Source organism: Rhinolophus hipposideros (genome assembly GCF_964194185.1).
Source record: "Rhinolophus hipposideros genome assembly, chromosome: 7".
In the NCBI taxonomy this organism is placed as follows: Eukaryota; Metazoa; Chordata; class Mammalia; order Chiroptera; family Rhinolophidae; genus Rhinolophus; species Rhinolophus hipposideros.
Genome location: NC_138053.1, coordinates 66,919,172 through 66,946,526, shown reverse-complemented (window position 1 = coordinate 66,946,526; position 27,355 = coordinate 66,919,172). Strand labels below are relative to the sequence as shown.

General features: G+C 43.0%; 1 protein-coding gene across 1 annotated transcript; it reads left to right on the top strand.

The window, feature by feature from the left end:
* The first annotated feature begins 198 nt into the window (after positions 1 to 198).
* SNX18 (sorting nexin 18) lies at positions 199 to 26,800 on the top strand. The gene is made up of 2 exons (XM_081053544.1): positions 199 to 1,953; positions 23,438 to 26,800. The coding sequence occupies exons 1-2, from the start codon at positions 330 to 332 to the stop codon at positions 23,689 to 23,691; spliced, it is 1,878 nt and encodes a 625-aa protein (XP_080909670.1). The 5' UTR covers positions 199 to 329; the 3' UTR covers positions 23,692 to 26,800.
* The last annotated feature ends 555 nt before the right edge of the window (positions 26,801 to 27,355 follow it).

Genomic DNA, 27,355 nt, shown 5'->3' with positions numbered 1-27,355 from the left:
GCAGTAGCGGCCACAGAGTCGGACCGGGGGGCGAGCGCGGCAGCTCTGCTATCGCTTGCTCTGGCCTGGCGGCTCTCGGCCGTAGATTAGTGCAGCTGGGGACGTGGGAGGGTGCGGGCCCCGCCCCCGGCCGGCGGCGGCGGCTCAGCTCCGCAGTCGGCTCGGCCCGCGGAGCGGCGAGGAGGGCGCGACCGGCGGGCGGGGGCTCGGGAGTGCGCGCTGCCTTCGGGGCTCCTCTCCGCGCGCCAGGGCGCGGGCTCCCCCGTGGGCCCCCTCGGGCGGGCTCGGGGCGCCGGGAGTTGGGGGCCGCCCGCCGCGGCGCGGGGACCATGGCGCTGCGTGCCCGGGCGCTGTACGACTTCAGGTCGGAGAACCCGGGCGAGATCTCGCTGCGGGAGCACGAGGTGCTCAGCCTGTGCAGCGAGCAGGACATCGAGGGCTGGCTCGAGGGGGTCAACAGCCGCGGCGACCGCGGCCTCTTCCCGGCCTCGTACGTGCAGGTGATCCGCGCCCCCGACCCCGGCCCGGTGGGCGACGGCGGCCCGGGCGCCCCTGCCCGCTACGCCAACGTGCCTCCCGGCGGCTTCGAGCCCCTGCCCGCGGTGCCTCCCGCCTCCTTCAAGCCGCCGCCCGACGCCTTCCAGCCGCTGCTGCCGCCGCAGCAGGCGCCGCCGCCGAGCACTTTCCAGCCGCTCGGCGCCGGCTTCCCGTACGGCGGGGGCGCCCTGCAGCCGTCGCCCCAGCAGCTCTACGGCGGCGGCTACCAGGCCAGCCAGGGCAGCGACGATGACTGGGACGACGAGTGGGACGACAGCTCCACGGTGGCGGACGAACCCGGCGCGCCGGGCGGTGGCGCGGACCCGGACCTCGACGGCTCGTCGTCCGGCGGCGGGGGCGCGGCCGGCCGCTACCGCTTCTCCACCCGCTCCGACCTGTCGCTGGGCTCCCGCGGTGGCTCGGCGCCCCCGCAGCACCCGCCGTCGGGGGCCAAGAGCTCGGCCACCGTGAGCCGCAACCTCAACCGCTTCTCCACCTTCGTGAAGTCGGGCGGCGAGGCGTTCGTGCTGGGCGAGGCGTCAGGCTTCGTGAAGGACGGGGACAAGCTGTGCGTGGTGCTGGGGCCCTACGGCCCCGAGTGGCAGGAGAACCCCTACCCCTTCCAGTGCACCATCGACGACCCCACCAAGCAGACCAAGTTCAAGGGCATGAAGAGCTACATCTCCTACAAACTGGTGCCCACGCACACGCAGGTGCCGGTGCACCGGCGCTACAAGCACTTCGACTGGCTGTACGCGCGCCTGGCGGAGAAGTTCCCCGTTATCTCGGTGCCGCACCTGCCCGAGAAGCAGGCCACGGGCCGCTTCGAAGAGGACTTCATCTCCAAGCGCAGGAAGGGCCTGATGTGGTGGATGAACCACATGGCCAGCCACCCGGTGCTGGCGCAGTGCGACGTCTTCCAGCACTTCCTGACGTGCCCCAGCGGCACGGACGAGAAGGCTTGGAAACAGGGCAAGAGGAAGGCGGAGAAGGACGAGATGGTGGGCGCCAACTTCTTCCTGACTCTGAGCACGCCCCCTGCCGCCGCCCTCGACCTGCAGGAGGTGGAGAGCAAGATCGACGGCTTCAAGTGCTTCACCAAGAAGATGGACGACAGCGCGCTGCAGCTCAACCACACGGCCAACGAGTTCGCACGCAAGCAGGTGACGGGCTTCAAGAAGGAGTACCAGAAGGTGGGCCAGTCCTTCCGCGGCCTCAGCCAGGCCTTCGAGCTGGACCAGCAGGCCTTCTCGGCCGGCCTGAACCAGGCCATCGCCTTCACCGGAGATGCCTACGACGCCATCGGCGAGCTCTTCGCCGAGCAGCCCAGGCAGGACCTGGACCCCGTCATGGACCTGTTAGCGCTGTACCAGGGGCACCTGGCCAACTTCCCCGACATCATCCACGTTCAGAAAGGTAAAGCCTGGCCCTTGGAGCAGATAGCGTGGAATGTATTGTTCGGGGTGAAAGGGATGACGTTGACAGAAGTCCTGTACCTGTTTCAGACTACTGTCCTCCAGGGCTGGAATCCAGCAGGGCTGTGGACAGCTATGCTGTGTCCCTGAGTGTGGGGGCCTGTGGGCAGGTAGCGTGCTCCTTCAGATGTTTCCCGACTGGGAGCGGGTACCCTTCAGAGAAGGTGCTGAGAGTACTTTTTATGACACTGCTCTCATTTTGCAGTTTGAATATTGAGTAATGAGTTTCTGGAACCTGTAATCTTGTGTCTAGGGTAGAATTAGAATGGAACCCAAATCATGTTAGGCATCCATTTGAACCCTGCAGTGTTACTTAACGCTGGGTTTCGGGAAGCATGGAAATAAAGGGGAAGAATTGATACCGGCAAATAAAGGTAAGTTTGCTTTCACTGCCCACACCTCTCAGTCCCTGCTTGTGTAGAGGAATTAGGATTACTTCTCTCAGTTACTAGCTGGGGCAGTTTAAGGACTTCCTGCACAGGCTTCTTGCTTGCAACCTTTGCAAAATTTTAGGCAGTTTTATGAAAGTCTGTTTAAGCTCAGTTATTTTGAATTTGGAGTCTATTAAGACTGAAATTAAGAATATTATTTTGGAAAATGACGTAGGGAAACTACCTAGAATGTATAGAATCTAATATTGTGTGTGAGAGCAGTATTTCTGGTATCCCAGTGATTTAGCTGCCCAGCGGTCAGAGCTTGTTTTATTATAATTAATTTTTAGTGCCCCTAACTTCCGTTAAAGCACTGAAAATTGCAGATTATTATTTTAAAAAGTGGTACTCACTAATTTGCATTCTGATAGAATGCCTTGAATGAGAGGGAATGGGAGGTGTTGGAGTTAGGGAGGTGGTTCATTGGTGGGGGGGTGGGGAAGAGAGGGAATCCCCTAATCTAACTTCCTTCGAGGGTGGAAACCTTGGGTCATCAGGTCTGGTCTTCTGTAATGAAGTGCTCACTGCCTTTCCAGATCTGCCAGCCCAATTATAAACAACCTTGACCTTTGAAACATTCTTCCTTGTATGTATTTGACTAAAATTTGCCTGTCTTGATTCTCTTTCTGTTCCCTGGAACCATACAAAATAAGTCTATTCCTCATCAACATGTCAGCCCTTGCGACCTTTGGAGACAGCAGTCTCACTTCCTTCCCCTCTGCCGTTCTCCTTCCCTTCCAAGTGTGGGAGTCCTCTGACTCACTTTTTGTAAAGGCGGTCTAAAATTGAATTAGCTGTTTGAGCAACCATATCACTGGCAGCCTATATTGGACCTGCTTCTACATTCTCTACGTCTTTTTTTGGCATAAATTGCAATGAATCCTTGACTTTTTGGCTGGTGCTGGTGGGACTGACTCTTTGAACCTTTAATGCAAGACCTTACATTTAAATTTCATTGTTACATCAATCTGGACCCGTGTTGACTGCCTTTTTACATTTTTATGTGAACTTAATGCAAATTGTTGGTAAATAGTTGAAAGGGTGGAGCCAAGTAGGGCCATCTGCAGCCTTGACACAGGTGACTTTGTACTGCCCGGTGGCTTCATTAACTGGTTTTACTGTCATTCAGACCACATCCTTAGTTTTGTCAAGTAACCTGCTGTCGGAATTATTAGCAAACATATGATGTTTGTTCTGAAACCTGTTTTGAGTTTACAGCAGTAGTCCATGTAGTCTTATTAAACCGTGTGGTTTATTTGTTTTTTTAATCCTAAAACTAAAATGATCTCCTATTGCTTGGGATTGATGCAACTGCCTTCATTAAAACCAGTTCCATTTCATGTGTTTAAACAGATTCAAGAGCACTGAACGTAATCTGTAGACACTTCGGAAAGAACACCAGTTGATATTCAATATAGTTTGTTTCTGCTGTAGCCTTGGTGTATAACGTACAGGGAGGCCGTGTCCCTAGATGTCGTGTCTTTAGAATGTACTGCCTTTTAAAGCAGTAGTGTGCAGTGCATAAGGCTGAAAGCATTTGCTTACAACCAGTGATTATCAAGGATGCTAGTGGTGGCGATTTTTAGGAAGGCAAATGAGACAAATATCATAAGCCAGGCTAAATAAATAAAGTTGTTTGTTTTTTTTTTAACATGCTATGGATCTTCAAAACTTGTGGTTGTAAAGAGCAGCTCACGCCCCGCCACCACCACCTTTACCCTGTTGCTACTGGAATGAATCTTTTTTGAGGCTGTGCACTTGGGATTTTGTTTACAGGTTGTTCTTTTCCCCAAGGTCTCAAAGCATAATCACATCAAAGGTCTTACTGTGACTTTTGAGAGAAGACCAACAACAAAAAAAGATGAATGAAAATCTTTAAGCAATTTAAACAGTCTTTTGTTATAAACATTTGGTCTAAAGTTTACATTTCAACTTAGGGAGAAATTCATAAATTCAAAATAATTATTTCAACTCAAGTTTTCATTGTTTATAGTAAGAGAAAGGTAGTTTCACTACTACATTGTATATGTTCTAATCATGCATTAGGAGGTCCACATTCAGATGACACGGAAAATGATTAGAAAATGCTTTTAATTACTAAAGCAGTTAAGAAGGGGAGTTAATTAAGTTTCTCCCCCACCCCCCTTAGTTCCTGGGAGAAAGGACAGGAATATTAGACTCCTCTGAGCTATTTTATCCAGGAGCATGCTTTTCCGTGTTCTAGATCTGTGCTGTTTTATGCTGGATCTGCCAGCCACATGTGGCTGTTTAATTAAAATAAATAAAATAAAGTCAGTTCCTTAGTCACACTGCTGTGTGTCAAGTGCTTTATAGCTAGTGGCTCCCATATTGGACAACAGATGTAGAACATTTCTATCACCGCTGAAGGTTCTGGACAGCGCTTGCTGGACAGTTGGCTCTGGTTTGACTTTCAATTCTGTCATAACTTTCTCCAGCAAATGAATGATCTTTTCATGTACTTTTCAGATAGTTTTATTTTCACTTGGTCATTTCATGACACCCCCTACCTTTCCCTATACGCTTTAGTAATGAAAATGGGGAGCAGAAGCAGGCCTTGCTACCTGGTAGACCCCTCTTTACAGAATTTGCCAGGCATTCAACTAGTGTGTTGAATTTTTGTGTTGAATATTTCTGTGCTGTGAGGACAGCCATCTGCTTTGCAGCCTGCCTTCAAGTCCCATTCAGAAAACACAACTGGTCTCAGGATGGACATCTGAGGCTGGTGAGGAACCAGCTCCAGAATGAGGGTGGAAAACTCAAGTACTCTTAAATGTGGACTGGCGTTTTTCTGCCTGTACTTCCTACTGAAATAATTGCTTAAACTTAATAATGGTTTTAGTGTAAGTACTTCTACAAAAGTGAAGAGAGCCATATGGTTCCTTAAGCTAAAGGAGAATTCTAGAATTCTAATTTTTTCATTGACTGATGGAGTCCTTGATAATCTAACAGACCTATTTTGGTTAATGGAGTTGAGTGTAAGGAAGAAGGCAGCTTGCTCTGGTCTGCAGTACAGTAGATAGAAATTTAGAATCTGTTTGAATTTTATTCATATTTTGCTTTGTCTTAACAGGAATCCCTTAAATTCTTTGCTCATTGATCCCTGACTAGGCAGCATGCACATGTCCATCACAGCTTTGTAACCCTGTGGTCTCAATTTTCTTTTCTTGAAATGGTAGCCTTTTATCTTCGCTCTCTTTTTCATCTCTGCTTGCAGTCTGCTTTTATAATACTGATGTTGGTGAGTTTGGAGTAGTACATAGAATATATTTCACCATCAGTTTCTTAGCTTACTCAGTTTTGTTTTCAAAGGTATGATTAATCTCTAGTATATAATAAAACTTAATCTGGATGGCAGCAAGTCATGATGTAAAAGCTTTAGGCTTATCTTTTGGGGAATACTGCAAAAGGAAAAGACTGTAAACATTAGATGATGAGAAATATTGGTTTTATCTTTGTTTATGAATATGGACTAGATAGCCGGAGGGAGTCACTTTAAGGGAGATTTTTTTTTTGGTAAGTTTTAGGTGCACAAAACAATGCAATAGCCAGACATTTCACCCCCCACAAAGTGACAACCCCCCTCCAAGGGAGATTTCTTTATTCCAGAGAAAAAGTATAAAATCGTATAAAAGTGATTTGTTGGTAAATGTAGTCTGAGGGTGTAAAGCAGAGAGTCAGAACTAGACAAGTAAACAGGCTGGCAGTCCTGTTTTCTGTACTCTTAAATTAAATATTCAGGGGCTACTTCATTGCTCTCTGTAAACGTTCCAGATGGAGCCTCTTTTCAACAAAAAACAGCCCCGGGACCTCAGGAATGGTACACCAGCAGTGGGCCGATCAGTCTTGCGGGGTAGAATTTCACCATTGTGCTTCCTTTCACCACGTGTAGGGTCAGTCTAATGTCCCTCCGACATTAATTAAAGATAGCCGGAGTCCCGGCAGGGCATGCAAGGTAAGGCTGGGCCACAGTGAGCCCTTTCCTATCTGCTCCCCATTCTCCTGTGGCTAAAAATAGCCCTGAGAGGGTGGTGCCAGGAATACAGAGAAAAGGTCTAATAAGCGGGCTGTTTACAAACTCATCCTTATTTTGAAATCTCTGGGCTAGAAATTGAGGTCATTCATCTTTTTTGTTTTGGCCCCATCTTAATTGAACCTATTTCTCCTTTCTCCTATTTCTACCCCCAGTTATTTTTTAAGGAGACTTCAGTTGTAGCCTTCACCTTTGGCTCAGTCTGTATTTTCTTAATGAAATAAGGTTACTTTGGGGACTTTTGAAATGGATCACTGAGTTCCACGGATAAAATGTCAGTGTGACTGGTCACAGTCAGGCTTGGTCATGAAGCTAGGTGGTGGTGACACTGCTAACATCGCCTTGTCATTCCTCTCTCTGACATCCTCAGAATCACACAGGGAAGCCCAGTCTGTTAGGCTCATCACCATAGGACCGAAGGAGGCAGGGGCCTGCACTCCGACTCACGTTCTTCTGATAACTCTCGGGTTCAATTGGACTTTCCTCTTTATTCAGAAATGTCATCTGCATAGGTTCCTGCCTGGTCGTCTTAGGATTTCTAAACACGATGGTGGAACCCAAACAACTGAGAAGTTCTGGGGGGAGGGGGGCGGGTCAGTTCCCCTACAAGCATAAAACTTTCCTTAACCGACGTTTCGTTTCTTCAGGCTGAATAAAAAAATCTATTACTGTATTGTCTCAAAGTATTTTAAAATCAGAGTTTAATATCAAGTTAGATTTAATTTGCCGTTTATTTATGAAGCTCTGTGATACCGTGAACTAAATGATTATCACAAATAATGGCACAGTAATGCTTAGCTCTGTTTGCAGAGACTGCACCCAGCAAACCTGTGCATTTGTCACCCCACGTGTACAGACCACAGATCCATAGGTGCAGGAGGGCTGGCCGGGACTCTGTGGGATCCTCACTGCGTTGTTTGACTAGTGACAGAGGAACCCGTGGGCCGGGTGGCTAAGAGCCCCGCCAAGCCTGTGCAGAGGAAATGGGGCTGGCCTGAGTCTGATGAAGCTGAGTCAGCTCCACCAATAAAGGGGCATTGTGCCACGGCAAGCGCCACATCTGCAGTGTCATCACAGTGGCCAGTGCGGAATCTGGGGGACCAGTAGTGGGTGTGCCGGCAGCTTTGGACAAGTTGTTGTAACCTGTATAAGCCTCAGTTTCTTACTGGCAAAGTAGGAACACTTCCTCATAAGGTCACTGAATGCTTAATTTTGAAAAATATTAATAGAAAAATACTTTTACCATGGGAGGCACTCACTCTCTTTAAAAGACAATTCCAGTCGTCTCATCTCTCCAGCTAGCCTATTAACACCAGAACTGTATAAAAACAGAAGTATAAAAACCCAAGGAGTCATCGGTATAGCCGTTGAATATTGTGTTTCAGTACAGCTAGCTGGCCTGCATTGCACACCAGGAGAAATGGTAACAGGAATAAATGTCTGTGTTATTCAGAGTCACCATTTTGTTGCTGTTCACATTAAAGAGTTTATGTAAATTATCTCCTGTCAGCTGCTCTGTCCTCCAAATTACTTGTGTCCTTGCACAAATCACTTTGACTTTTCTGAGCTTCAGTTTCCTCATCTGTAAATAGGAGGTCCATGATTTCCTAGGGTTTTTTTGTTGTTGTTAGTTGACATTGTTTTTAATAGCATCATTTCTACCTTGAAAGTAAAATACTCCTCTGAAGTATACGATGAACAATTAGACATTGTTTCAGGGTAGTTTCAATAGCATTCTGCTTACGTGACTTTGTAATTTGGGAGCGTGAAAATCCTTTATCAGTTGATGTGAAGGAACATTCGTGTACATTTAGTTCAGATCAGCAAACCTGCTTACCCCACCAGGTGCTACAAATGTGAAAACGATTAATACCTGGCCTCCTGCCTATTGGCAGAGCTCCCAGCTGTTCTGAAGCAAAGGCGTGGTGGATGGCTGGACACGTTCTCTCTGACCCAAATGAAGGGTGTAATTAAAAGAGTCACCATAGAGAGAAATTGTGATGGATTTTCCCTCTTACAAAATGTATACTTTGAGTTCTCAGTAGTATCTCCTTTCCAAAAGTAGAAACCATTTTGTATTGTTGATCTTGTATTTGTGTCCTGATTAAATTTTAGTGTGAATGAGCTTTAATCCACATGTCGCTTCTACTCCTTTTCTTAGAACTTTTTCTCTCTCGTTGTGATTTGATGTATTATTCAGCAAGTAGAAAGACAGTGGTTAGGAGATTGAGTTAAAATTATTAAATTTATTCATGAGGTCCTCTGAAAAATACCTGATTTTATTCAGTGAATGTTTCCGTGTCCGTCATAGATCAGGCACTGGTAAAGATGCTAGGGTTGCATGGATGGCCAAACCAGCAGGATCACCACCCCTGTGGAGCTTGTATTCTAGCAGGGTGGAGACACTATGAAAAACAAACACAGTAATAAATTGTATGTTGGAGTGTGGTATGTGTTAGGGGGAAAAAACTACAAGCGGAGCAGGGCAGGTGGGGATGGGGACACAGAATGAAGTATTAAAGAGGGTGGTCAAAGTAGGCCTCACTGAGAAGGTGAAATTGCAACGGGGACGTGGAGGAGGTGGGAGTTAGCCAAACAGGTGTCTGGGGGGAGCTCTCAGGCAGAGGGTACAGCTAGAGCAGAGGCCCTGCCCCCCCTTCCCCCCCTCTGCTGCACAGAGGAGGGGCAGTGAGGCTGCCAAGCGATTGGACCTCAGAGGGTCCTCCTAACAGGTGGGGTCGCGGAAGTTCTGATTCGCAGGGCTTTGTAGGTCATTGTGGGACTTGGAGTAAAACCTTGAGTGAGACAGGAATCGGCAGGGTTTTGAGCAAGGAACGCTGTACAATTGGACCTTTAAACAGATGTAGCTCCTGTTTTTGTGTTGTTAATAGAATGGGGAGGAGTGAGGGTGTCAAAGGTAGGAGCAGGGAGCCAGTAGGAAACTATTCCAGTAATGCAGGTGAGAGACAATGGAGGCCTAGTCCCTACCCAGGTAGGGACTAGGAGACAGTGGGGGGGCCCCACTCGGGGTATGGTTTAAAGGCAGAATTAACAGGTTTTCCTGGGGATCAGAGGAAGAGGCGTCATCACGTGTGATTCTGGTTTTGGGCCTGAGCAGGAATAAAAAAGGCGTTTCCATCAGCTGAGATGAGGAAGGCTGTGAGTGCAGCAGAGGTGTGGAGGGGCAGCCCACACTTGAGGTGCATCCTTGTAGATTAACAGGCTCCTGCGTCTGTTCCACACCCGCCACCCCCACACGGGCGCAGACGCAGACGACGAGGCCTCAGGTCTGCTTCCTTTCCTCAGAACATCCCAGTTGGCCACGGTCCTTTCCCAAGTAATCACGGATGGAATGCTAACTGGTGTGCCAAAGACTATATGCATTGCTCTGTTCCTGGGTAGTGTGTGGCGCTCATGTTTTATGTTCCTCTAGTATGTGGCTCCACTGTTCTGTATGTGCATAGTAAGTGTTTTATGAATGCTTGTTGAATTCATGAAGTAGAAACTCAATAAGTGCTTCTCGGTTGATTTTGAGGTAGATGTCTTCTGTGATATATTGAATATTTTTGTTTTTCTGTTTATATGATGATGGATAACAGAGTTTAAAAGCGTATGAGAAATAAAGATAGGGTCTGGATATATTTTATGGGTGAAGTCATTAATGAACATGTGAGTGATTTAAAAGTCTTAGACTTACACATTTATGAAATGACGTTCTAAAATTCATTGGGGAGAAGAGGAGTTTGAAAATGCTTTATTTCGTGTGCCAGAAAAATTAATATTCTGTACCTCGTAATTTCACTTTATGTTGATTCTTGATGTATAAGTATTTCATTATAATACTTTTCCTGGGGTCCCTTTTGTTTAACTCAAAGTGTAAGATCCAGAGGGAGTGAATTCACCTCATTGAATGTCTTGGGTACACAAAGCACTGAGCATAGGTGCTGAGCAGTAGGTACCTGCCCTCCTGGATAGTGCACTTCTGTAAGGGAGGAAGGATGTGTATGCAGGCCATTGAAATAGGTAGATTTAAATTAGTGCCTGTGGTAAGAGCGCATGTGAGTCCAGAGGATGTCAGTGTCAATTGTGTTGGAGTCTTGGGTGGGTAGCATTTGTTTTTCCCCTTTGAGAGATGGTTATATTTTGACTTTTGGAGGGATATAGATGGAAAGTGCATTCTTGGTCTTAGAAATGCTTTAGGATAGGTTTGATAAGCACATTAATAGCTGATTCCCAGCATGCCTAGTGCTCAGCCCTTGGAGTGGTTACAGCTGTAAGTTGGGCCCCACCCTGGCTCTATTGAATCAAAATGTCAGGAACATGCAGCCTGGACATTGGTATTCTCAGAATCACATGATTTGGACATGCTTCCAGGTTGACAACTGTTGCTGAAATGATGGAGGGAGCACTGTGGAAGATCAAACAGCGTGTGGATGTGGTCAGGCCTGCACTTTAGCTGGACAGGTCCTGGTGACAGGAGTAAAGGGTGGCTCAGGGTGGGGTGAGGTGGGAAGCTCACATAGTGATTCAGGCAAGACATGATGAAACCCTAAATTGAGGAGGTGTCCATGGGGGTGGGGAGGAGGAGACAGAAGCGATTGTGTGCCTACCGGAGTGGCGTAAGCGACAGGGAGGAATATAAAATGACCTGCAGACTAGGGGTTGTGGAACCAGCGGAGATGCTTGGAAGTGAGCAGGATCTGCAAATTTGAGCCTGTGGTCCAAACCCACCCAGGTGCCTGTTCACAGCACTTGAGCTAAGAATAGTTTTTTAATTTTTAAATGATTCCATTTTTAATGGTTATGTAAATAAGCTTGGATTTGCCTTGACCTGCAAAGTGTCAAATATTTACTCTCTGAACCTTAAAAAAAGTTTTTGATGACCCTTGACTTGGAGGGCAAGCAGGTTAGGGAGTTGGAATATAAGTAGCAATTGCCACTAGGAGTTGCTAAGGTATTTTGAGTATTTACTACACGAGCAGCAGTATTCTGGGCAGTTACATACATGGTGTCGAATTCCATTCAAGAGCACGTGCGACAGCAGAATGGTTGTAAGCATAGAGTCTACAACCTGTTGGGGTAGAGCTCCCACCGGCTTCACTATAACCTTGGGCCATGGACTTACCTTCTCTCAGCCTCAGTTTCCTCATATGCAACATGGAATAACTATTTTGTAGAAAATAATCTTAAGCTTTAATTTTAGCTACTGTATTTGTTTCCTAGGGCTGCTGTAACAGATTACCACACAGGGCTGCTGTAACAGATTACTACAAAGTGTGTGGTTTAAAGAAACAAATTTATTTTCTCACAGTTCCGGAGGCTAGAAGTCCGAAATGAAGGTGTTGGAAGGGCCATGCTCCCTCCAAAGGCTCCGGGGAGGTGTGGGATCGGGGGTCCTTTTACGCTTCTTCTAGCTTCCTGTGGTTGCCAGCAAGCCTTGCTGTTCTTTGGCCTGTAGACTCCAATCTCTGCCTCCATCTTTACCTGGTATGCTTCCTACCTGTCTGTCTCTTCTCTTTTGAGGACCCCAGTTACGGGAGTTGGAGCCCTCCCTAATCCAGTCTGACATCACCTAAACTAACGACATTACAAAGACCTTATTTCCAATAGTCATGCACTGCTTACCAGTGAGGAAAAGTTCTGAGAAATGCATGGTTAGGAGATACTGTCCTGTGTAAACATCGCAGAGGGCACTTACCCAAACCTAGATGGTCCATACAGCCTGCTGCACACCTAGGCTGACGGTACAGCCTTCCGCTCCTACGCTGCAAACCTGCACAGCGTGTTACTGAATGAAACAACATGAGATTAAATCAAACACGAGAAAATGATGCAATCCAGACATGAGGTAAACACGAGATGTACGAGGCTGCTGCCGGTGTAACACGACGTGCTGTTTTACAGCAAACTCTTTTTTATAAGTAGAAAGTACACTCTAAAATAATAAGAAGTATAGTATAATAAATACAGCAACCAGTAACAGTCATTTATTGTCACTGTCAAGTATTGTATACTGGACACAATCGTACGTGCTCTAGTTTTATACAACTAGCAGCTCAGTAGGTCTGTTTACACCAGCACCACCACAAACACCTGAGTAATGTGTTGCGCTATGATATTATGTCACTGGGCAGTAGGAATTTCTCAGCTTCATTATAATCTTAAAGGACCACCATCTTTCATATATTTGTAGTCAGTCATTGACTGAAACGCAGTTATACAGTGTGTGACAGTAAGGCCACAGTCACAGGTTCCAGGTGGACATGAATTTGGGGGGATTCTCTTCAACCCAGGGCAGCTATTAACTCCCCAAAGAGGTATTATCCCCATTTGGTACCAGTGAAAACCTGACGCCTGGGGAAGTTAAGTGATTTCCAGGATCACACAGCTATGAGAGCTAGGATTTGAGTTCCTTTTTCTTTGCCTCGACCTCAGACCCATGCTCTTTATGCTACAGTACGTAGTTTGCCTGGTAGAAAATTGAGTTTTACTCTACAGGCAGTCAACAAGTTTGAAATTAACTGAAGAAATGGTACCTGAATCATGATAAAAAAAACGAACATATTTTGAGGGATTACTGTATGCTACGCACGATGCTTCACATTTTATAGTCAGTAATCCGTTCGAACCTCGGGAGATTTTGAGGTACGTACGCTCGTTATCCCCAATTTGTGGACAGGAGGGGAAGTGTGAGTCCTCGGAGGCGTCCCGGTGTGCGGTCTGGCTCCTGGGCACGGCTTCACGGAGCTCCTGTTGGTTCAGTACCAACAGGACGGGCTGTTAGAGTAACACCCGGCGAGAGGGTGGCTTTGGAAGGGAGCAAGTGACATCGACTTCCGGAGGTGGCTCTATTGAGTCTAGGGTTACCTTTGAGGTTTTAAGTTTGGGTGACAGAAAGTAGTGATGCCAGGAATAGAAGTAGGCAGATTAAGAAGAGCAGGATTCAGGGGAAAGATAAGGAATGGGGCTGAAGGGAGTCTTAGAAATCCTATTTTCTGGGCCTTTGATTATATTCAGTTGTATTGACATTTGCGATTTTCACAAAAGCCACCTATTGTCTGCAGTAAGACATCTTTAAATACGCAGAGATGTCAGCATGGGTTATCTGTAAGTTTTCATGTTTTATGACTTGTATTCCATGTCTATTTTAAAATGATGTATTTCTAGGTGCTTTGTTTTATCTTTAGTTGGTTCTTTATGATCTAGTTCAAGGAAGTCCAGATGTGGCCAGAGTAAAGATTCCTAGCCACTGGAAACCTGGTCCCTGCCAGCTTGAAGAAACAGGACAGCCCCAGGCTCAAGGGTGTTCTTAAGTTTAAAACAACTGATTTAGGAATTGTCCCCAAAGCGTAGTGATCATATGAGATGCGAGGTGCCGGGCATAATGGCCGGAGTGGGCAGCACTAAGGAAAGCGGTAAAGGCCATGCTGCCCACTGGTTAGTGCCACCAGAGCCTAGGAAGCAGCTGGGAACACCAGGGCTTGCAGTTCATTCTAAAGTTAAAAACTAGACATCATTTTGGAAAAATACTTGAAAGCAAGAAATACGTTCTTTGGCCATATTCTTCTAAATCACAGCTTTAACTGCAGCCCTCTCAGAAGCATTCATACAGTCGGGAATCCTGGCTTTGGGTGTGTCATTTGTGTCTCCCTGGCTTCACTCCTCATGAGCTGGTGGCTCTTCACTCTCTTCCTGCCCCATAGAGAGGAGCTTGTGTGGTTAGCAGCTTCTGCTAGATTTATTTTAGCTTGGGTCTCCCTTCACAAAAAAAGAAACTACTACAGTTTTACCTTTGATTAAAGGTAGTTTCCAAAGTTCACTTTCCTCTTTCGTACAAATATGTTGTACATCAAAAAATCATCTGAGCCTCACATGCTGGCAGCTTGCTAACGTCTTTATTTGTGCAGACCAGTATCTGTGCCCATATATCATATCAAAAGAATTATGAAATTAGGAATTGTGAACTGCAGACCTCAGGCATCAGTTGGGTTCTCTGGATTTAAATCATTATATTGATTTTATAAAAGCAGTTGTTTCTTAAAGTTTTATTGTATGTTCATGATTATTAAGAATACTCTTTCAACCTCATTAAGATTCTGAGGGTATAAAATATTTAAGAAATGATATATGGTTTTCTTATTCTCAGATTTTAAAGTCTTTGTATTTGGTTGGCCATAGGCAAATCAACATTTTCACCACTGTATCCAGACACTTCTGAGATAAAAAATGTGTTTACAGAATTTTCTTGAATTTATCACCCTAGTAACTGTATCACATATTTAATATTCAATATAAGCTGAAACACAAGAACCTTTATATATATATATATAAAATTTCCTAGCAATGAATAGCCTATTTTACCAAACAAGCCACCAGAAATATAACAACCATGTGACTTCCCTCTTCATTTGTGGAACACCGTGAACTGTATGAATGTGTGCATAGTGAATAAAATTAATCAAATGTTTTAAGTTGTGATACTCTCAAGTGAATGCTTTCATTCATAGTAAATGTTATTCTGCCTGTACATATTTCATGATTACTGAATGAAGCTCTAAGGGTTGCTTAATTAGGATATAATAAGGTTTTTACCTAGAACAAACTGCTTCTTAGTGTATCTTCAGGACCAAACCAAGTTCAGAGGTCTGAATTCTTTTAATAATTAGATTTTTCATCATCAAGCAACCAGTTTTTTTGTGTTTTTTTTTTTAATTTATTTTCCTTGTCCCAACCCTCTTCCCTCCTTCTCAAATGTTCTTTGTTATTTATTTGTGAATTGAAAGTGAATTTTAAATTAATTTTATCTTTGCATTTTGATAGTTCTTCCCTTTAGGGACCTTTAGTCCCTTCAGAAGTTTGCTCTCACTGACTTGAGTTCAGTATTACTATTTGCACCCTCCAGGGCTTATTCACACAGCCCATGCTGGAGCCCCCTTACTATGACATGCATGATACAGGAGTGTAATTTTTGAGGGTCTGGAGGCTAGTCATGGGTTGCGCATCCCTGAGATGGGCATATGAGGGGGCTTGGTGCTCTGCTGGTACTGTGCGCTGTGTGCTGGGGCTGATCCACAGGCTCTGAGCTCCCCATGGGTGAGGCAGTTCCAGTCAGACCAGGTAAGGTACCTGGGAACTGCCTGCGTTATGGAGCTGGGCAGACCCAGCTTCCCATGCAGCTGGCCTTCACCATGTTTCCCCGGAAATAAGATCTAGCCGGACCATCAGCTCTAACGTGTCTTTTGGAGCAAAAATTAATATAATATCCGGTATTATATATTATGTTATATTATATTAATTATACCTGCTGTTAAGTTATATTAAAATAAGACTAGGTCTTATATTAATTTTTGCTCCAAAAGACACAGTAGAGCTGATGGTCCTGCTAGGTGTTATTTTTGGGGAAACACGGTAGTAAAGTTATTTGTTCCTTGTGCTTTACTTTCCACCTCTGAAAATGGGAGCGATAATTGCTTTTCTTTTGGGGTTAAAGAGAATGAAATGAGACATGCAGGTGCAGAGCACGGGCCTGCACTGAGCAGGTGCTCGTGTGTGACTCTTTTGCCTGGATGGACGGCCGTCCTGCCTTTCTCTGTTGGGTGGCTATTGGCCTTTGTGTTTTGAGATGTTTTCCTCAAAAAAAAAAAAAAAAAAAAATCAAAAAGTAAATATTGGAGCAGAGAGGGGAAAGAGTAATAACAAGTGGGTGGGTGGAGACCAAAAAGTAGGAAGGAAAGGGGAGGGAAGAAGTTAATGGGGAGTTAGCCTGGGAGGGTGTGGGTACCAGTGATAAGAGGATAAGAGCGCAATAGGCCACTTGATCAAATTAGCATTTTCTTTTCAACATTTTACATGTACAAGTGAATGAAGCAAAACAGGCCTAGCCCAGTCTTGGGCAACGTCTGCTCACCTGTCGCTATTGCCCTCAGTGTGTCTCCCGTCTCTCACTCACACCATGGCTTCGATTTTCTGGGGCAAGGCCCTGGAAAGACAGAAAATCTAGTTCGTGTTTCTGGCATGTTCACGATTTCAAAGTGAAATAAAGTGCTTGCTTTTTTTTTTTTAAGGGAGAAAATGAAGCCTTTGGATCCCTGTTGCTTAGTGACTGACTGGGCCTTTTGTATAATTGGTCTTAGGAGGGACAAAACATAGTGAGAATAGGAAAGTTAGCTGAGGAAAGGAAGGCAGGGTTCAGGTGCAAAAAGGACCCGGTTGGGATGGGGGTGTTTGAAGCAGTCAGCAAGACCCCGGGGGCTGAGGACAGTGGCATAAAGAGGGAGACATTGAAAGGAGGCCAGGCAACATCTTCAACTCAGGTTAAAATGCCAGAGGCAGTACAGTGTGGGAGAGGGGTTTTGATCCCCCGGCTCATTTGGCTGGGTCAGAACTTCCCAGGGAAGTGATTTCTCTCTGCAAATCAGGAGGAAATAAATGGTGCTTTCATTTCAGTGCCGTGGAGCTGTGTTGCTGGTGTGCGACGTCCGGCCTGCAGTGGGGTCTCATTACGTGCTCATTGGCTGGATGACACCAGAGCTTTACTACTCTCATTTTAGAAAAACCAAAAATGACATTGGGATGCTTCTTAAACAGTTTTTACTGATGGAAATAATTTAGTGGTATGCTGTGTAAATAATATGATGCTTTGGAAAATGGTGCTGACTTCTTGGATCATAATTAATACATAATGAATTTGAGCCCTTTAAGGTATAATGTTAGTGAACCTTGTCAAATGAGTAAGTGCCTTAGTTTTAATTATTTTGCGTTCATTACAAACATGTGTAATATAGTTCCTCTAACACTGAGTGCATGTGGGTTATGAACCAGGTCATAGTTACTTCATCCTGGCTCTTTGCAGCCTCAGCACACTCTAAAACCGTGCAAGACGGCTCACATTGATTGGTAAGATACACAGAAAAGGGTAGGAGAGGGATGGGAGTGAATTCAGGACGTGAGTTTTGTGGAGCTGGGTTTGATGATGGGGAAGGTGGCAAAGTGCCTTTCTTTGAGCCAATTGCATGCAGTATGAAAGTCAACTCCATTAGGAATTTTGTTTGTACAGCGTCAGTTAAGAATGCCAAGAGTCCAGGATATTTTGTTAATACCAGTCCTAAAACAAAGTCAAAATACAGGTTTAGTTTTCCTTTTATTGTTCGTAAGTGGAAAGGGAGGGACCCTTTTCAGTAGAGTGTAGCAGAGGACTTGGTGGCACGTTATTGATAAATGGAGAGTGGTAGGGCTTTCAGGCAGGCAGGGTCTTTGCCATGAATTAGCTGTGGGACCTTGGACATGTCACTAAGCCTCTTGTTTGTAAGGTTGAGAGAACTGTACCCAACACTCTTCTAAGGCCTTTCAGCTCTTTAAAAAAAAAAAAAAAAAATTCTGGAGACCAGTTCCTTGGAATCAGGCCTCCTGACTTCTCCAGCGGGTGTCTGTCTTGTCAGCACTGGGTGAGGAGAAGGAAGTCCTTGGGGTTTCTGCTCCTCCGTGTGGAACAAAGCCTTGGGGGTATGAGTTTCTAACTGAACTTTCTATCCTGTGAAGAAATTCTAATAATTCTCCCAACTAATTGAATAATTAAACTGAGTCCTCGACTGAAAGTTCATTCTCAACCTTTAAGCCTTTTTAGGAGGAGCTCTGTGTTCCTTTCTGTCTCCTTCCACAGAGATTGTCCTGAGGAAGAAACGACTGAAATCTGTTAGACTCAGCCTGGTGTCCTGGAGGGCGTCTGAGTTCCTTTTGCCTGTTGGGGAGCACAGCAATGGGGTGTGGTTGAAGTATATTGCCTCACTTTCAATAGTACCTTTCCCTGTACTTTAAATACATTTTAAGAATGTATTTTCGGCAGAGTAACCTGGGGAGGCTGCACTATTTTGTGTGTTACCGTCTTGTAAGTTGTATTTTCTTCTGAACTAGAAATGTTACCTTTTTTTTTTTAATGAAGAAGAATATACTCACAATGCTGTATTGTCTGTCACCCCTTCTTATCTTTTCTTATTTAATCTCAGAATTTAATACTTGCCTACATTTTATTTTCATAATAAAATCTTACTATGTCCATATAGTATTCCAGAGGCAACTACCTAATGTCTGTCTGTTAGCCCAAGAAACGATTTCGTAGTATGTACTTAGATTCCCATTCTGAAATGTTTTTCCCTCTGATCGATCACTCCTGTTTTTCCTTTCATTTTAAAACTGTTGCCCTACTGATGAGTATTATGGAGTCTTTTGTTCAACCTAGCAGTGACCATTTTTCACCTTAGACTTTATTGTGTAATTACTCTCCCTTATTCTTTCATTTCCCTTTTCTGTTTTGAAAGCAATGTGGTAATGTTTATGAGGGGAGGGAGCTGGCAGTGGGCAGATTCCTCCTAAATTAGCCACTTAGAAAGTAGAGGTTTTGTAAACCTTTGCCTGTTTCTGTATTGATTCCATGACACAAATGCGTTCCCTTTGTTCTTTAGATTCTGGGCAATGTTTTTAGCTTTTATTTACACTCCTCTTGGGTTTAGTAAAAAATGCAGTACAGCTAAGAGAATGCGTAAGGATGCTGTGATGCTTTGTTACAGTGCTGCAGCTGGTTACGTTGTACCTCTGCAATTGCTGCTTGGACAGCTACAGACTACTTACATTTGGTGGGGTTTTTTCAGTATCGTTTATTTATTTATTTTTAGTTTCAGGTGTGCAAAACAATGTAATAGTTAGACCGATTACTTATATTTCTAAAGGTATCCTTTAACAGTAGCAAGTCTGTAGTGATCTGTATTTGACCTAATAGTTTCTTTCTCCAATCTCTCTCTCCTTAAAGTCTAGACCTGATTGAAAATTTGGCTATCTCTGTCTTTATCATGATATTTATGAAGTGGAGAAATGTGTACAGATAATTTCCAGTTTGAGAATTGTCAAATCAATTGTATAGGTCCTGAGTTGTTTCAGGCATGTAAATCCTGTCACCTCAAAAAATAATTTGAGCCCCTAAAACAGGAACCATGTCTCTTTTCTAAAAACCATCATGTATCTCCTCCTACATCCTTGCCACTGCACTCCTAATACATTAATGCTGCCATGGATTTGATTGCATTAAGTGGGTTAAACCAAAATTCCAAGTGGAATTGGCTTTTGGCTTGCTTACTCTCCTCAATGGTTTGTTCTGTCCTTCCGAGCTTAGAAAATAATTTTTTGCCTGGATGTCCAGCTGAACCAAAGCAAAGTCCATGTATTCCTAAAGGGATTGTATGTTACTGTTTTCGATCGTAGTTCTTAATTTATATCATCTGTGGGGAGGGGGACAGGCACCCCACCTCCTTCCGTGTAAGTTTGGGCTTAGATTTTGGAAAATACTGAAACATGTGCTTCTTTTTCAATATTATGTTTTGTGGTACCTTGTGTTACTACAAAGATAAGAAAATCAGACATCTTATAAATATTAAGAGACTTTACAGGCACAATTAGTGAATTGAATGAAATTAATAAGATTCCCGAAAATTTCAAAACCTATATAGTTTATTTTACATTCGCACAGGCCTTCTGAATTGAATGTCAGAATAAAAGCCAGAGACCTTGTAAGGAATGTGAGAGGGGAGAAGGATGGAAGGCTGGCCAAGGGGAGGAGAGGAAATAGCTGGTTCTCATCCGCCCCGCCTTCATTTCCCAGCACCCAGCTCACTTAGGCCCACCTTGCTTTTTTGCCCATTCGCTCTCCAGTTTCTTTTCTAAATATCTGTGGTGTGTGCTTTGAAGTCAGTTATGCATTCAGATCCCATCTCCATCTCTTACTTGATTACCTGGTGACTTTGAGGATCGGAGAGTTTGAGTGCCTTTATCAGTTTCCTTGTAAAAATGGGGATGATGTCTGTTGTAGAGTTCGCAGTGGGGTTAGGGATAGTGTACAGAAAGTGCCTAGCACATACTGGGGGTGCCCAAAAAATGTATACACATGACTTGTATTCATCTTTTGTTGTCGATATATATTATTACAATTTTAATACAGTTTTTTCCTTTCTTAAAGTGTGCATACATTTTTTGGCACCCTCTGTATTAGTACTATTTTTGGCAGCCACCATTCACTGTTCCTTGTCCCCCCACCCCCACTTGCCATCCCTGTCCTCTCCAAAGTTTTCCTCAGTACACTGCCTGGCATAGAGCAGGTTCTCTGAGCATTTGCCTTTGTGACACATTTCACGTTATCTTGGTGAAAGCCATGTTCAACTCGCATGCATAATTACATACTTTGTGGTCCTGTTTCACTTAGTGTTATGGTGGTGTGCCTGTCCTCAGCGTGCTCTGGGAGGTGACTTCCTCAAGAACTTCTGGGGGGCCGGGACTTGGATGCCTACATGTTCGGATCCCCCTGTTGGAGCAGTGAGCTCTATACATGTTGGGCCCTCATAAATATCTGTTAAACGAATTAAAGTTCTTGCCCCAGAACCCAACCTTTTGGGGTTTTGAAGAGAACAACATTTGTATTATTTGCTAAATAAATTCATACTTAGGAGAAAAATAAATCTTGAATTCTTCCTGGCCCCTTTGGTATGTCCACTTAAAAAGCTTAAAGATGTTAAATGCCAAAAGGCCTCAGAGAGGCCTTAGATTTAATACTTGCTGCTGTGTCCAAGAGTGTTGAAAATGTATGCTGATGTGATCAGTTGCAGAAACGTCAGACTTGTTCATTCTGAAGTTGGTTTTTATAGCTGCACATGTGCAATTCTGTGTAATAGAAGGTAGTTTCTGAGAATATGGTGATCTCATTTGGAGATTGACAAGCTGCAACTTGGTTGACATTCACACAGCTCTGGGCCAGATTTCAGAACTCCTCTGTGCTGGGCCCTGTTCCCCATCTTGCAAAGCCAGGCTCTGAGACTAGAAAGGTAAGACTTGGAGAATATCACCATACGGCGACCAGCGGCTTCACAGGTGTGTCGGAATCTGAGCGGGGACGGGGCGGGGCGGGGGCGCCGCATGCCCAGTGTTTGAAGAGTGGGCGAGGGCACCTCTGATTTCAGGTGAAAAATGCTCAAATCACCTGGACTTTTCTCTCATAATTTCCTGTTCTCTCTCTCATTTTTTTAAAAATCATTTTAAAGAATAGGAGATTTCATAATATCCTGTTCTTAGTCATCTTTTTGAAATTTTTTTCCTTTAGTTCTGTCTCATAGGCTTTCCTGGTCTTCTCAGTTTCAATTTTTGCATATAAATTGTGAAACTTGCACAAATGTAACAAAGAAATTTGCTACAAGAAATTATTTTTTCCACTTTTTTTGAGGCGAGAGCCTTTTCTCTTTTAACATAAACTACGAGGAGGCATACTTTGTTGCTTCACTAGTCTTGTCAGCTGTACTAGAAATGTTATATGTGCCAAACTTTCAGTGACAGGCTTCTTAGTCGAATCAGTCAAGGGTTTTCTTGAAGCCTTGTTAATGTGAATAGCGAATGACTTATCTCTGTGGAGCAGATGCCACTTCTCTGGTGCGGGGTGAAGTGGAAGTGGGGTGTTCTCTCTGCTCCAGGGCTGTGCTATTTTTCATTTAAAGATCTCATTTAGAAAAAATAAATGAAAATATACACACATACATATATATATGTATAACATTTGTGTTGGATTTTAATTTCTCAGGTCTTTGAGCTATGCCAAAACAACTTTTTTTTTAAAAGCACACTGTTTAACCTCTCAGGGCTTCTATTAATAATATAGTTACTCTATGTTATTATATAGGAGATTTAAAGAAATTTAGAAATAGAGCTTTTCCTGTTGTATATTTCACCATTGGCTAAAACTGAACATTTGTGAAACAGAGTTCTCAGCTTCCCCACTTCCTCCTCAACAGGCTACCTTTTTTTCCCCTTAGTATCATGTTCTCAGACTACCAAGCCAGGTGTCCTAAACGTTTCTCTTTTCTCTCACTGTGGTGTAGTAGAATGAGTGCTAGATGGAGTTAGGAAATCTGAATTCTTCAGCTGCCTGTGTTCAAGTAATTTGAGCTTTATCATCACTCATTTCCAAGCACCCATTGGATAGCCTTGATTTCCTGCCCGTAAACATCCTCAGGCTCTGTGTCCTCATGTGATTGTACTTCTGGGGGAAGGTCTGCCCTCATGTTGCGCCTGCCAAGGTGACCATCCCTTTCCCTCCCCCTTTGCAGACACCCTTTGGTGACATTCTTGACAAGATGCTGTTGGCACCGCAGGCTTCACTGCCAGGTCATCCTTAGGGCAGACTCAAAACTCACTAATCCTTACAGCCCCGAAACAAAAGCTAACAACTTCTTACTTACAGGGCCCTTACGCTCCAGGTATGGGTCTCCTGATGGAAAATGGAGTCAGAACCAGGCGTAACCAGGCAGCCATGCATTATCTACCCTTTTCTTGCCAATGATACACGGGATTGTAAGCCCCAGTGAACGTTTGCCAACATTGCCCTCTTCATGGCGTGTCGTGATTTCTAAAATACAACCTGAGTTGGCGCTACCTAGTTTCAGAGTCCGTATCTGGAGTCTTACAATAATTCTTTGGTGAGACTTTCTGAAGTGGGTTTGCGTCCTCTGCGGGAATTGTATTTATGGGTAACTCTTAACTTACGTGTATGTAATGGTGTCACACCTTTCCTCTTAAAAATGTGAAAACTGCAAGTTTTCTTGGTTTGCCTTTTTTAGGGACAATTCCTTGCAGATTATTATCTGTTATGTATAGTATCTCTACTGGAAGAGATAAAACAAACTGTAGTTAATTGGTCAATGGCAAATGCTAGTTTTAATAAGTGAAATTGCAGCAGTGGAGGTGTTTTCAGAAACTTTACCAGATTACTTTAAAACAAAAAAATCCCTTGAAATTCTAAAGGACTTTAAAATAGCTCAGGAAAGTATTTATAGTGCCCATGATTCTGTTGACTGTGTAACTGTGGCATTGCAATATATGTATGCATTTTTTTAATTATTATTGTTTTTTAACTACAGGAGCTCTTACCAAAGTAAAGGAGAGTAGGCGACACGTGGAAGAAGGGAAAATGGAAGTCCAAAAGGCTGATGGCATTCAAGATCGCTGTAACACTATTTCTTTTGCCACCTTGGCTGAAATTCACCACTTCCATCAAATTCGAGTGAGAGACTTTAGATCACAGATGCAGCATTTCTTACAACAACAAATAATATTTTTCCAAAAAGTGACGCAGAAGTTGGAAGAAGCTCTTCACAAATATGATAGTGTTTAATGACTGGACATTGGATTGTGGAGTTCTTTCAGTTCAAGGATAATTTCTACAGCAGAATAAAAACTGCTATCAAAGAGCTATTGCCAACTATCAGTGGTGGTACAAGGATGGTTTTGTGTTAACTGAGACTTGGCTGAATATGTAATTATGTAGGAAAGAAACAGTTAATATGGTTATATAATAGAAACAGTACCACACATTGTAACTAAATTATACTATGTATGCCTACACTACCATTGTAACTTTTCGAATAATGAGTATACTATTTGCCTTATTGCTTTTTGAAGTATGGGTATTTTAGTGCATACTTTGTAGACCTCAAAACCCATGAAGGGTCTCAAAGAAGCTGGCTGGATAAAAGCCTGCTGTGGATGCCTTTTTACTCTCATAGATTGGGATTTACCTAAATTCAACCTGTTCTCTGTTTACAAACTCCAACTAGAGCAGCTATGCGACTTTGTGCCTTTAGACTCTTGGTTTTCATTTCTCCACCTTAACCCCCACAACAACCCCCCTATCTTCTCCCACCTCTGCTTTTTTTTAAGTTTCATAACTTTGCTGATTGAAAGAGTGAAAGGCCAGTACATATAATGACAAACTGCTGGTAACTTCATATTGGCATTGGGGGCAGGTGGGAGTATCAGCTGTCATCAGTTTGCACAGCAAGTTTTGTCTCCTGGTACATGCTGGTAGGTGCAGCGGAGGGAGATTTGATTCCCATCGTGGGATATGAAGTCCGTTAGGGAAGGAAACGGTGCCACTCTATTCCCGTAGATGCTACAGCAGCATAGCTCTTCACTCAAGTGTCCTGGAAACTTGGTGTGGAGATTTAAATAAACAAGTCTTATAATAACACGGAGAAAGAGGAGTCTAATCAGTTGGGGATACAAGCACAGAATCAGTGAGGACACACACTTGGTTTTACTTCTTAGGAGGGTTTTCTTTTGTGTTTTTTTTTTTTTTTTTTTTTTTTTTTAGCTTGAAGATTTTCTTTTACTATTCAGTGTGATTTTTGTTTTTAATGGATCTACACTGTTACCTGATTGAGACTCCACTGTGATTCACTCGTTTACTTAATCAAACACTTTTCAGGGATGTCTGTAAAATTCAGTGTTATTCGTGATGAGAAGTAGTGTTGATCTAGGAGGGACCAGAAATAATTTCTACTATTCCAAATGCTGAAATTGTTTTTTTTTTCTTTTTTTTAAGTATTGATAATCCCCCAGGCCATTTATCTTAACTATATTCTTTTATTATTATAAGGGAAATACAGATGGCTGATAAATACCAAAAAGATTCAAAAGCAGCTTCATTTAAAAAGCACAAAGAGATTCTGGCTTGAAATGCCAACATCTCAATGTTATTCATAGTTGCTGAGCTAAATAATGTGATTCTTGCGTTTACAGATATAAAAATTGTCACTGAAAGGTTAAAGTAGCTACTGTTTTATGAAGTCAAACTTATGCTGCCTCAGAAATCCCTGGGTATTGACATGAAAGTAAAGAGGTCAGTTTGAAATATTGGTGAGTCACATTGATTAAAGAAAAGGGTGATTATTGAAATTACTTAACAGCACATTAAAAAGTAATCTCATCTGGGTTGAATTTTTAAGATCAGAGTATAATAATTTTGACGAAAATTTTATACCTTAGATAACTTGGAGCCAGATTTAACATCATGTGGCTTTGTCTCTACTGCAAATATGTGGAACTGTAACCAGATATATTCTCTAAAAAGTAGCTTTCTCTTAACGATTGCAAAATACAGTTTGATAAACAAAACCCATCTACACATAAATGTTAATTTTATTGCATAAGTTTGGAGGTTTAAGTCTAGCATTTAAGTTTGAATCTGTATTGGACAAATAAGCACTATGCTTTCCAAATGATTTGAAAATCAGTTTTTATTTGCCTCTTTATTTTGATGGTGGTTTGATTTTTTTTTTTTTTTAAGTAAAATAACTAAACTTGTGCAATGGTAGCATGGAAATTATCTGAGGTGTCTTGTATGATTGTGCTTTAGCCAGGGTTGACATAGCTTAAATTATAAAAACTAAAGATTAAAGTACAAGGAAGTGTAAGTTCATGCTGCCGACTTAAAAAAGAACTTTTGTTCTTTATAACTATATAACTTTGTAATGCCACTGATTCATAAGGGGTTTTAAATTAATTCTGTGGGGTAGGACACCAGAATTAGTCATGTTCGTTTTCATCTAAGGTCTTTATTTCTCTAACGTTCTTGGTCCTATTGAAACATTTCAGTATACAAAAATACTGCAATGTTCAAACCCAAGAGAAAAGCCATCATAATGTGTATGCTGGTCATTATGATCAGTGTGGTACAATTTTTTAAAATAAACTATCATGCCCTTCATGCCATTATTTGTCTTTATTTCTATTATTTATAATTCTCTTATATGATGTATTTATAACATGAGGGCGTCCACTTGAGCCTAGTTTTGCTATTTTAAGTACAGATGGAGTTGTTTATAATACAGTGAGACTGGTTCTACAGTCATGTCTCTTCCATTAGAAGAGACAGTTCAACTCTTCTAGGCTGTTGGATGTGAAGGTACCGTTTGAACCCAGAATAAGGGAACATATTTGAAAGTGAAATATAAAGCCAGAGCACACTGGCGTGAGCAGAGTAGTAGGGGTTTTCATGGGCCTCACTGAGAGTTGTTTGACGTTGATTCATAACAATACAGCAGATTCCTAAATGCCGATTTGCAATTGTCTTAAATTTTGCTGCTGTTCTCCTAATTAAGGACTTGAACAATGTTTTAGTCTCTCAAGTCAAGCATGTAAAGTTAATGTATAAACCTTTAAATGTCATTCTTACTAAGTTCATTGTTATAGCCATTTTTTCTGTTTATGTCTTTATTGCCTCAGAATCGAATACCATGTCAGATACCTTTAAATCCATGAGCATTATCCAGTTTTCTCATTTCCAACCTTATCTTTGGCTAACAGAATAAGTAAAACAGGGTATTATTTATTTATAGACTAAAAATGTTGAATATTGTTTTATTTCCTTCAAAATGTTATGCTTAGTGCAGATCAGCCATGTTTATCTTTTTAAAATAAACAAAGGTTGCTTTATTTCTCAGCTTCAATGAAATACTATAATTATTTTTCTCCATTTATTTAATGTGAAAGACTTATACAATGGAAGAGTGTATTTCGTGTCTTAAGCTTCCATCTGTAGTTGCCATATAAATTGTTCACGAAACTCTAGCTAATTTGATTAATTTAAAATTATCAGCCATTCAGGTAGTACCACTAAGTATCTATTTATGTTAGTAACTTCAGTAACTTGTACCAGAAGTCGGCCAAGGACAAGGCCAGTTGTCCTTATGAAGCCACCTTCAAAGGGGCTTAGAAACACACAACATAGGAGGTATTCTGTTGCTGTGGGTCCTGTCAGCTTATCTGGAAATGTTTTCTAAGTTTGAGGTGGCCAGATGCATCAGATCATATTTTTCTAGTGGTTTAAATTCTCAGTCACTCTAGGAAATTCCGTGCAGGACTTAATAACTGCTGAGTTGTTGGTCTTCTCTGCAAGCACAGCAGGGAAGCCGACTGAGCAGAGCAGTGAGAAAGGCAATTCACTGGAGCCAGGGGTTGTATCCTAGTTTCCGCGCTCTCTTAATGACGTCAGGCTA